The following is a 12891-nucleotide window of genomic DNA, read 5'->3' as shown; positions in this document are numbered from 1 at the left end:
CAATGTGTAGAGGAAATTTTTGACTTTAAGGAGAGAAAACAAGATTTGCTTTCATATTACAAACTTGTACATTTTTGTTTATTTTCATTAGTGTTGTTTTTACTGTAAAACTTAAAATTTGTAATAGAATGAAAAAGAAACTGGTAATTATATTATATATTCTCAGATTATAGTAAAAATTATATAAGTATTATTTCATGTTCTTTAACTATGTATTCTAAAGACGGCTGATATGGGTATTAAAACTTTAATTAAAATAAAGTACAGAACAACGTTTCGACCTTCTCAGGTCATCTTCAAATTAACAAAGAGAGTTTGCAACTTATCGTTTTTGGGCACATTCCATAAATTTTTTAAATATAGTATATTACACCATATGTAAACTACTTCGTCATGCTTATAAATCGTTGTTTGCCAGCTTATTGCATTGTGCTTTCTTACTAATATGAATATTTCTTTGTTGTGCATAATTGTGCGTGTTTTATGTTAATTGTAGAAAAGATTTAGTGTAAAACGTCAAATAATACTTTCAAGAGCATTTTCTTGGTTTGTGTGAGCCTAAAATAAGTAGTTTTTGTCCACAAAATGATTAATGTATTATCAATATAATAAGATTCAGTGTCTATATGTGTGTCACGTAACTTCTCCTAAACCCAGTGACATTTTTAAGTAGGAGCTAGAGGGGACTCAAGCCTAGGGCTCATTGATAATTTTATTCTATGTAGAATTATATATGATGTAAATCCCACAAAAATTATTAGACCCTTGGCTCACACAACCTCAAATCTGCCACTGCCTAAACCACTCGTGGACTAATTTCTAAATAGTACCAAACAAATTGTCGCGATCCGGCGATTTACCCTATCCTTGGGGGAACCCAGAAATTTTATGCAAACCCCTTCTCCTAAACTGTTGAACTCCTCAACTTCTCAGTGGTGCCAAACGAATCGGCTGGTCCCCGAGGTTCGCATTTGGTAACATTGTTTACATAATCCTTAGGAAACTAGTATATTTCGCGAAAAGACTTTTGCTTAGATTCCCCGAAAACGGACCCCAAATTTGGTACTGATTTACATTATAACACGTAAATAAGTAGGTCTACTTGCTTAAAGAAATTGAATTTGCATTATTGCAGCAATGATAATTAAACTGAAAGTGCGAAGTAGTGGTTCAAGCATTAAATTTGCATTATTATGGCCGCCTAAATGTGTTCTATAGGCAAACCGCTCGCTTGTATATATACGTATGTGTCAAGATTATCAAATTTTAAGAATACATCTTTTCGGGCACTAAGTGGCAGACTGGTAAACAAAATATTAGGTTGAGGAATAATTCGTGAGCGTTTTTAAATAATTTCATTCAAGCATTACATGCAAGACTATACAATACTTCAATGCATGAACACATTACACTCAAAACATTTATTATGATACTTTATTTCATGTAATACCTAGGTATATAGTATGCATTGTTTTAAACGAAATTGCAAGAAATTAAATGCGAAAAGCAGATGGTGTCGAAAATGCTCGATTTTGTCCACTTGACATTCCATTTAATGAACTGAAAATGAAAGCAAAAATTAAAGACATATAAAAATCAAACACACCATCTATTAGAGCAAAAAATTATCTACCAAATGACTTGAAATATTTTGCGAAAGCGTTTCATTTATGAATATATTTTTTTAACTTGAAAAAACGCTCACGAATTATTCCTCAACCCAATAAATTAGGTTTCACTTCACTTATAATCCAACAAGTAAGGAGTTCGCTGAGCAACCCAAAGTGTGTAGGGTATCTTAAAAAAAAAAGCAAAAAAAAGTGTTTGTTTAGTATTATGTTTCAATAGTCTACTTCCTGTTAATTTGTAAAGTTATTGAGCACGTGAATATTTGATTGTGCAGTTTGAAGGATGGTATGTAGTTCAACAAATCATTGTCGTATACTGTAAGCTAAATATAGTCGTCTGTAATTTTTAGTTTGAATGGTATGTTTACTACAAAGACCGATACCGGGTGTTCTGAATATTTAAAAATCAGATTATAATTTATATGTCTAATATACTGAGTATGCCTACGGTCAGTCGTAATGCATGGAAATTGAAATGTACCTTTTGACAATGCCTCTGACTCTGTACTTTGTAAGATATTGTTTATATAATATTAGTAGGCCGAACATAATATATTATGACAACTGTAATTATACTCATGCTTCTCCAGCTTGTACGTTGTATTTACCACCATACCAGTTGTACCAAATGACCGATATACACTGCTGGCCAAAATCTTAAGGCCAGTGAACTTAAAGAAAAAATATGCATTTTGCGTTGTTAGACTCAACGAGTTATTTGATTAGAGCTTCGAAAAATGAAAATAAGAAAAGGGAAAATAAAAATAAAACTTTTTTAGCATTTAATAGGGAAAATGTAAACACCATGAAATTAGCCTAAATACCAGCTGGTCAGAAGTTTAAGACCATACTGAAATGAAGCGTGTACCAGTAAACACACAACGAAATTTAGTCATTTGTGTTCAAGCATTAGCATTGTCAACATTTCCCACTGACATCTTCTGTGTTACATTGGGTAAAAACATGGCAAAGGCTAAAAAGTTGACAGAGTTTGAATGTGGCAGAATTGTTGAGCTTGAAAAGCAAGGTCTCTCTCAACGTGCCATCGGTGGTGAGATTGGGTGTAGTAAAACTGCTGTTGCAAATTTCTTAAAAGACCCTGAAGGGATAATACGAAATGAGAATTTCAAGTGGTCGGCCCAAGAAACTTTTGCTGCCATTTGGCAGGAGGATTTGATGGGTTGTCTGGCAAGACACCAAATGATCATTGAACCAGGTTAAGGCCCTTATGGACATAGAATGCAGCTCAAGAACAATAAGACAACATCTACGAGAGAAAGGCTTTAAAAACTGCAAACATCTTCAAAGGCCACGCCTCCTTCCACACCATGAAACAGCCACGTTAAACTTTGCTGAGAAGCACCAAACATGGGACGTAGAAAAGTGGACAAAGGTTTTGTTCTCTGATGAGAAAATATTTAATCTGGCACATTAAGGATATTCCACCAGAGACATGTTATACACGACACAGTGGAGGAGGTTCCATCATGATTTGGGGTGCTTTCTCCTTCCATGGAACAATGGAGCTTCAGGTTATACAGGGGCATCAAACAGCAGCTGGCTACATTGGCATGTTGGAGAGAGCATCTTTATTGACTAAAGGCCCTCGCTTGTGTGGAAATGACTGGATCTTTCAGCTGGACAATGCTGCAATCCACAATGTCCACAGGACAAAGGACTTTTTTATGGCAAATAACATGATTCATTTTGGACCATCTAGCGTGTTTGCCTGAACTGAACCCCATTGAAAATGTTTGGGGGTGGATGGCAAGGGAAGTCTATAGAAGTGGACGTAAATTCCAAACAGTGCATGATCTTCATGAAGTCATTTTCATCACTTGGAATAACATTCTAGCCAGCCTTCTGCAAACGCTTATATCGACCATGCCAAAGCAAATGTTTGAAGTTATTCGCAATGATGGCCGTGCAACTCACCACTGAGACCTCTTGTTGAGCATTTCCTACCCTGTTTAGGACTTCTTTTTGGTATGGTCTTAAATGTTTGACCAGCTAGTATTTAGGCTAATTTCATATATATATATATATATATATCAGTATTCTGACCAATACTGTGTTCATTGTATGAAGAGTTCCAGACTGAGAAAAATGTGTTATCAGTATTGGATATGAGAAATACAGTGTGCTTGATTTCAGTTTTTATATAGTCTTTTAATTCTTGAAAACTTTGGGACTAGATTAAGAAGAAAATGCTGAAGAAAAGGTAACAGGCATAACATAATTACAAGTATAATTAATTATTGGTACCATTATTTGTCAGCCTGGAAAGCTAAAGGGCTTTTACACCATTACATTTAATGCAATTTACAATTAATTATGACTTGTTCAGTCTTGTTATTCAGGCTTCATTACTGTTTACAAGTTAGTTACTTTTAATAATAGCATTTAAATTGAATGAATTAGCACCAAAAGTTAAATTATTTCTTTGATAAGTTATACAACAATGTCAGACTTATGATGTTTCTTAGTTCAAGTAATTGTAATTTGTAAAAGATGGAATAATTAGAAAACAGTGTTTTATGTTTATAAATTATGAAAGAAATAACATCTGTTTGATGTGTAATAAATATTAAACATAAACTACAGTCAACATAAATACCCTGACATACATTGTTATACATAATAAAAGTGAGTTAGATACTCAAGATTGCATCAATTTGTGACTGTACCAGTATTTAGTTCTTGGCATCAAGAAATTTTAATTTTAGTTTAGAAGTTAATTGAATTTGAATATGTATCAAGTTTATGATATTTGCCAACAATATTGATACACAATTTTCTTCCTCAACTGTACCAATACTTGGTATTGGGCATCAAGGATGCTCATGTGTGAGACAGCAGTAATTGATAGATTTTCAGCCTTAGCACATTATTTAACTTTTCTCTGCATTGCAGTTAGTTTAGGTTTATACATATTATTAGAAAAAGCCAACATACTTTTAATGTGGTTATTTGCCTTTGGAAATAGTTTGGATATTCTTGCATCTGTTTATGGAAGTCTAATCTATTTCCACAAAAAATTAAGGGCATTGTTTACAGCATGCGTTCTTGTTACAATGCTGTTTACAACAGTCAGAAGACTTACTACTTTTTTTGTAAATGTTTGTGAATTGAGAACCACGATACCCATGAAATGCATGCAGAAAATCATCATAACTTGAGAACACTCCTATCAAAACATATGGCAACTGCCATTTTTTACATTTATATGTATGTGTATGTTACATAATTTATGAGTACTGTATTTATTAATGCCATGCTAATAGTCTCAGAGTTTATTGATAAGAGCATAAATGAAAAGCCACAATGTCTGCTGACAGTGTCACATGTGAATAGCTACTTTGGATATTTCATGTACTTCATTAACCTGTCAATACAAGGTAGGTATATTGCTATCTAATTGTTAAGCTGCAGTAATTTCTAGTAAAAATATTTTGTTGTTACATCTCAGGTATTATGATGCTGAAGTTAATTTAAAACCTGGTATGCAATTTATTATGCAAAAGAACACCTTATGTTGTCTACTAAAGACCTAAAGTTTTTCATATTTTTGTTTTAAATTCAATCATATTCATAAAAAAGAATTGATTAAATTCAGTTCAAGGTCTTAGAAACCATCAACAGAGTAGTTAGTCAGTTTTAGTAAAACATGAATTATTTGATAAAAGTACGATAGTGACATGAGCAACAAAGTACATATTCCTACCTTTATAAGTGAAAGTATTTTAGCAATCTTTCAGTATAGTTAAAGTTTTAAAAATAAGTATCATAAACTTATAAATAAGTTATGTTTAGAAATAATGCAAAATACAATTGTGTACATCAGTTTCAAGGCAGTAATGAAGAATGCTTGTACTGCACACCAGACATTAAACATTAACCTTTCATGTTTGTAACCATCAGTATTTCAAGCACATGATACTATCACTACATTCTAGTTACTTTAGTCTTGGAGTATTAGTACTGTTACGTGTATCAAACTTTAGCTAATTTCCATGCTTGAGTTCCATAGTAGAAAAATCTCCATTGAGATCCTAGTAGAACCTGTTTTTTAAATACAAAAATTTTTAACATATATGTAAGTGAAATAAATATAGAAGATTTACATTTTACATTTGTATCAAATTCAATATTTTTTAAAAATTCTTTAAATTTCCTTGTTATTTTGGAGTGTATAATGTACACCTTTCAAAACATTGGGTACATACCTTTATTGTGCATGACTATTGTAAAAAAAATCTTTTAGTATGTGAACTGCTTTGTGAACATTTTTGAGGACTCTGGGAAATTTCATTATGGACACCTTGTAACAGGGACTTTCTCTTGTGAAAAACATTTTGTTATAGTGTCCGAGTTAATATAACATCATTATGAAATGTTTTGTTAAAATATTTTGTGATTGGGGAATTTTGTTATTAGATTCACCACTATATATGTATATTATGTTTGCAAATGAGCAAGTTATTAAAGTTATTTTGAATTCAAATCAAAGTATGTTGAATTACAGTAAATGTTTTTGCAGACCTGAATTGTTTTCACTGAAATTTATTTTTATGCAACATTGTTCATGAACTCCCTGAAATGCAACATAATACAAGCTTAGACCAACCCCCTTGTCACCCCCATAGCATTATTCAATTTTTGAATGGTTCCAAAATGATTGTACAGTTTATTATTTGTTAGCATTTGTTGTTATTGTCACCAGTTGATTTTACATTTTAAAAACAACCTGCCATAAAATTAGTATTTGCAACTAGAATGTATTTGTCACAAGTTGTCCCAGTAACAATGTAGTAGTAACAAAATGTCCAGTAACTAAATATTTGTTACAAAATGTCTGAATCTCTTTTAAAGTTCTATACTTTAAACTGAGTTTATTACATCAAGATATTTTCTCTCATGTGAGTATAGAAAAGTGCTAATTTGTAGCATTATGGTTCATTTATTGTGTACAAATCATAGAGCACCAATTTGTATTTTATATGTTTTTTGCTGTACATGGGCAACACAAAGAACATTTGTGAAATTATTCATGATTTCTTGTGTACTCCTATTTGAGTCGTGTCTTTTTAATAAATGTATTTAAAATCATATATGAACTAAGGGCTTGTGGATATTTGTAGCTGTTGTTTTTTATTATGGTTAGATGGTCTATTAAGACTTAAATAAATAGTAATGTACATGTTTTTGTGTTGTTTTAAGTCAAAGCTTAATGCTCTACTCTAAAAATAACATTTGTAGTTTACTGCAAGTGCTCTAAAACTAATGGCTGGAGAGGCTCCAGACAATCATGAGAGTTGAAACATGTCAAACATCTCTGAAGTTTTTATATATAATAATGTATTGATAGAGAGTTGCATCATAAACATGGCTTTACCACTGACTAATTGTACTCCAGGATAACATTTCATTTTAAAATTTATTTCAGATTTTTTTCACAAAGCTAACAAGGACTATCTACACATAGGCATTCTTAATTTTGAATTTATGAACTTATGAGAGTGCCCATTGTCAACTCATAGCCAAACCATTTCTGGTTGAATAGTGCATCTGTGGCTCCTTTGGGATATGAACTGTGAATCCTTGGATTCATATTCTGGGCATGCTCTCCATTAGGCCATTTCTTGATCTAGCCTTTTCCATTATTGCTTTAGTGTTTGATGTGATTGTTTTAAAGTAATAGAATAATTTAAAGACAAACTTATGTATAGAACTGCACATTTTACATGCCTCATTGTTTTCACAGAATGGTAGTTATTCTGTGTTTAATTTTACTTATTTAACCAACTGTGGTGGAGGGCTCTACATTGACACCTGCAAATTAGATCATGTTGATAATTTTTATATAAAAGAGGCTACCAGCTTGTATTTTTATTTGGTGTTCTATTCTTTTGCATTGCATATATACCTTTTATTTAGGAAATTATGGTGAAAAGTAATTTTAATAAAGATGTTGGAATTTATATAGTATACACCACCTTTGCATTAAAAAAGTTACTCAGACTTATTGTAAACTAAAACAAGATTATTTTTGTATAATAAAGATTTATTAAGATTAAATGTTATTTCTTGAGATGACCATTGTTGATGAACCATACATACCACTAACGAGGTAAATCATATATCACCTTTTATAGTTGGTAACTTACCAAACCTTGTGATAAATTGGAAGTAAGGTAAAAGCAATTCTAAAAAAGCTACATTACAACAAAAGTCAGTATGTTTATCAGTCAAAATGTGGTAGAGAAACAAGTGAAAAAAATGCTGGTGTTGAAACAATTAAGTTGTGTGGTTCAGTAGTTATATATATATATATAATAGATAGTCACACTAGATGTATAAGTGTGTATTGGTGTACAGAATCTTAAATAACAGCTTATGTCAAAAACTGTGATGTGTGTAGATACACCTACATGTAATTTTGGTATGGGCTTGTTACTTGTGTCTGTACAAATATTAAAAATGTTAATTTACAGTGCTGATAAGCTCTATTAAAAATTTAAAAAATACTTTCTTCTTTGATAGATTACTTAGACAAAGTATTCATGATGAAATTTAGAAGGATGAATGGCAACTGCCAGTTGTAAAAACACAGCTATAGAGGATGATGTTTTGAAAGTCTTCATGAAGACAAAAAGATTGTATCTCAGAAGGTTGAAACATTGTTCTCTGCTTATCAGTAAAAGTGGTAATACTCATACTAGCCATTCAGAGACACATTTTTATTTCAAGCAGGTTTCTGATCATCAAGGCAAAAGATTTTTGAAACTTTGTCCAATATAGTTATGTTTCTACAACAGGCAGTTGCCATCCATTCAATCATATTTCAAAGATTTTCTTATACTTCTTACATGTTAAAAAGCACATTGTAGAACATATATTTACTGTTTAATGCTAATATGAATATAAAACCCATGATTAGTGTTTTAACTATCTGTATATATTTTTCAGTATTCCATTATCTTCAAACAAGAACAAGGTAAGTTAATTTCATTTGTTTAAATGTGCTACAAATTCCAGTAGGTTACTAAACCAATTAAGAGGCAGTAATTAGAACTTTGTTTATAGTCACAATACACTGTACGTAAGACTTTCTACTCTCACTTGTGATTTGTCCCATAATGAAACATTCTCTGACTACTTGTGCTCTCACAAATATGATGGTAATGGGATTTTCCACTAATAACATGATTGCCTGTGTAAATATGTACACAAAATAATATTTTTCGCATGGGTCTTGCCTCAAGTAAAGCATAATACATAGCACTGAATATTTTAATATGTTTGTGTATCAGTGATTATGCATTTGACTTGTTTCTTTTTTTGTTTTTTAATTACTATCATTGACAAGATTCTGGTATTAATGATAAGTAGTTAACTGTTATTTAACACATTGATTGTATGCAGACCCTAATCTATCAATAAACATTCCCAACAGCCACTTAGCAACCCTCTTAGAATTCACCACAATGAAGACAAACTTGATGTTCAACAACCACAACTATATACAAACAAATGGCCTAAGAATGGGCAGTCCAGTTTCACCAGTTCTAGCCAATATTTTTATGACAGAAATTGAAACACAAGCAATTAACACAGCATTATATCCACCACTATATTGATACACATATGTAGACAACATGATTGCGGGGATTCACATTTACAGAATACGCACTTAATTTTTTCAATCACATTAACTCTATACATCCCAACATTAACTTCACATATGAACAGGAAAAAAGCAATCAAATATCATTTCTTAACCTGAAAATTTCAAGAACCGATACACAAGTTAAAACAGAAATCTACCGAAAATCACCCATACTGGACTGTACATTCCTTGGGACTCAGTACACGAAACAAAACAAAAACTCAACATACTAAGAAACCAAATAAACACAGCCACAAAACAATGCTCATCAGATAAAATTAACAATGAATTAGACAAAATAAAACAATATATCATCAACATCAATAAGTTTCCTCCACAAACCGTAGAAAACATTATACGCACACACCTAGACAAAAAGCAAAATAAACTAACAAAAGTATATATACCCCACTATTTAAAAAATCACAAAACCATATACTGCTGCATACGATATATTCTCGACATCAGCAGAAAAATAACCAACATTTGACAAAATCTAGCAACAAAATGACATTCCAGTTAATACCAAATTTATTCAAACACCAGGCACAAAACTAAGGTCCATACTATGTAAAAACTACACAACACCAACATTATTTACAAAATACGATGTGATAACTGCTATGACTTCTATATTGGAGAAACAAGTAGAAAAAATATGAAACCAGATTCAAAGAATCTGTCACCTTCATATGTTTTCGAACACTGCAAATCAAATAAACACAACATAACCATAGAAAACACCCAAATACTAAATGAAGAAACAAACATAAACAAATGCAAAATTAAAGAAGCCTTACTTATACAACAACTCAAGCCCAAAATAAACCAACACAAAGGAACACCGTTATACCTATATTAATAAATATAATCAAACATCTAAGCACACCCTCTACATTTTTACACTCAGATACACAACCGTTTTCAAACATGTGGTTAGCTACTTGTCAGTAACCCTTTCTTACTTTGTGAACCTGATGATGACCGAAGATGGTCGAAACATTGTTTGCACCTCTACTAGTGCTTTCTCTACCCATACCAGCCATTTTTAAATACATAATTTTCTTGTCATCATGGATTAAGTTACAACTACATGTATCAGTATGCTCTGAGAAAACCAAAATGTTATATCAAGCATGTCAAAATTAAAGAATACATAATAACTTTTCAGTTAGGTATTCTATGACAACAGTCAAGTGATTTATATACAATGTTAAGATATAAAAGTGCACTGAAAGTTGAGTTACAAGTTTTTCATAAGAACTAAGGGTAATCAAATAAATGCCTGTATTTGTGAATTAATATTTGTTTGCATAAATTCTTGAACATAATAGCTTTTCTTAAGACTATTCTTAATTCATATTGGAATCAACAACTTGCTTGCTGACAGTATTCTTATAATTTAACACACATCTGGTGTGAACAATAAAAGACAATTTTAAAGACCAGATATATAATGTCTAATCTTGAGACTGTTAATTAGAATTGTGTAATTAGATTGTTAAAAAAAATAGGACATATATATCCAAAGAGTTTTTGTGACTGGGAAGAAATATATTTGGTGAATGTAGTGACAAGGGCATTTGAGTGATGAAGACACAGTATATCTTTAAACACAATATGGTATCATTATTAAAGGTTTTTTTAAAACTGTGTGTAAAATGGCACAATTTTAAGAGTGTAACTTTTTCATGCCAAAAGTTATTTCCTGGAAATCCTCAAATTTGCAAAAAATATCGGGGGGGGGTATTCAGAGTAATGGGGAATTATTCGCACCTTATGAAAAGAAATTGGTCTTGAAATATAATTTTTCTCTTACATATAGACCCAAAATAGAGTCATGATACTGCTTTATTCTTTTGATTAATCTTTTTAATTTTAAATCAACAGCTCATGATGACAGTATTTGGAGTTGTGCTTGGGCCAAAAATGAAAAGGATGGAAGGAATCATATTGTTACTGGGTCTGTTGATGATCTGGTAAAATCGTGGGTTTGGTGAGTCAGATTTCTTCATCACTTTTTGTTATTATTTCCCATATTTTATTGTTATTCAAACAAAAAAATTAACCAGAAGTGTCAGAGTTTATTGTAGGAAGATAACTTTGTTATAATTGTTTTTATTTCTAATATGATGTTAGTTATTAGACTGATACTTTTTGGTGGCAGAAGTACTAAATAAATAAACACTGCAAAGCATGTTCACACCAGGTTACCTTTAGGGAATGTAAAATTTTGTTCTTCCATGATTATATGAAGAATTTTTGTTGTTGTCACAATAGATGTAAATTAATTTGTAATAAACCATGACTGAATATTAGTTTTTTTTTATTTTTTATGAACATCACCAGCCAAATTATTTAAGAAAAGTGTAGCCCTTTGAACATTTCTTAATGTAAAATACCCTATATTAGGAAATTATGCAATATTAAATAGTAACATGAGTAGCTTAATGTTTGTTGTAATGTCTCAATAACTAGATATGTGGTTTCTTGAATTAATAATAAATGTGTATGCTTGGCTTTTGTGAGATGACTTATAACTGATTAATAACTTGGGATGTGTATGTTTGAAATGTAATTGATTTAAGAGATTTATGTCTGTATTTTTTAAGAGGAGCAATAGGTGACCTAGTATAACAATTTGGGGTTCTCCCTTTTTCCATACATCAAAAATCTACAGATCCTCACTGCTCTGATGGACCCCAAGTCCCATATTATTGGTCTTGTGATGCTCACACTCGTCGCTTGATTCCTGTTGTCAGCTTTTTTTCTGCCGATGTTTGCTTGCTTGTGTGTATGTGTGTGTATACAGTAAAATCTGTCTAAGGTGGAATTGCATAGGCTAAAAGTAAAATTTCCAGCTTAAGCAGATTTTGTGGCTTACACAGTGAACATGCATTTCCTTAATTATATATAATTTTTGAGTGGAACATTATACTTGTTTGACTCAAGGGAAATAAGATGTTTGTGAATAGATTTATTATACTATTTGTGCTATGTTTATTAGAATAAGAACGAAAATAGACATTCAAAATATACGTAAGTACACAAAATCTTAAACTTATTTTAAGAAAGTGTCCAATTTCAACTGTTTCATTTTTTTAATGGGCTTTCTCATGCAGTTAAAAGAGAACACCAATTCTACAGCTTTTTCAGGAAGTTCATTTTCCCCTTCATTTTTGCACATAGTTTTGATAGCATTAATATAACTTAACACTTGTGATGAAGTAGGAATTTCTATTTCCTCACTATCTTTTCCATTTTGTTTATCATCTGAATCCCTCACACTGTTACCGTCTTGTGCTTGTATTACAGAGTTTAAATCAATTTTGTCAGTTTCTGTTAAAACATTTTTGTCAACTTTCAAAAAACTTTATGTTCACAGAATCATCTGCATCAACTTTTTCAATCAGAGTGGATTTCACTAGAATCATCATAACAAACAACAACTCTGCAATCTCCTCCATTATCAAGAATAAATTCACAGTTTTGAAAGCACTTTATTGTGCATTCATCTTTTATGCATTTGATTGAATGATTTCAAAATGCAATTGCATCTAACACACCAATTTTCATGGTCATTTCAGATGCTCT

General features: G+C 31.4%; 1 protein-coding gene across 2 annotated transcripts in view; it reads left to right on the top strand.

Annotated features, from left to right (window-relative positions):
- The first annotated feature begins 1497 nt into the window (after positions 1-1497).
- LOC143236595 (uncharacterized) overlaps positions 1498-12891 on the top strand; it is a 40035-nt gene continuing 28641 nt past the window's right edge. Inside the window, exons 1-3 of one of the 2 annotated variants that reach the window (XM_076474894.1) lie at positions 1498-1914; positions 8598-8625; positions 11188-11293. In XM_076474894.1, the coding sequence (XP_076331009.1) occupies positions 1912-1914; positions 8598-8625; positions 11188-11293 (137 nt within the window). In that variant the 5' untranslated portion in view covers positions 1498-1911. Of the gene's footprint in view, positions 1915-1967; positions 1987-8597; positions 8626-11187; positions 11294-12891 lie in introns of those variants that run through there. The other variant, XM_076474895.1, reaches the window with a different exon arrangement.

The sequence above is a fragment of the Tachypleus tridentatus genome, chromosome 13, assembly GCF_004210375.1.
Source record: "Tachypleus tridentatus isolate NWPU-2018 chromosome 13, ASM421037v1, whole genome shotgun sequence".
NCBI lineage: Eukaryota > Metazoa > Arthropoda > Merostomata > Xiphosura > Limulidae > Tachypleus > Tachypleus tridentatus.
Note: the sequence above shows the minus strand (reverse complement) of the source record. Positions and strands in the feature narration are given on the sequence as shown.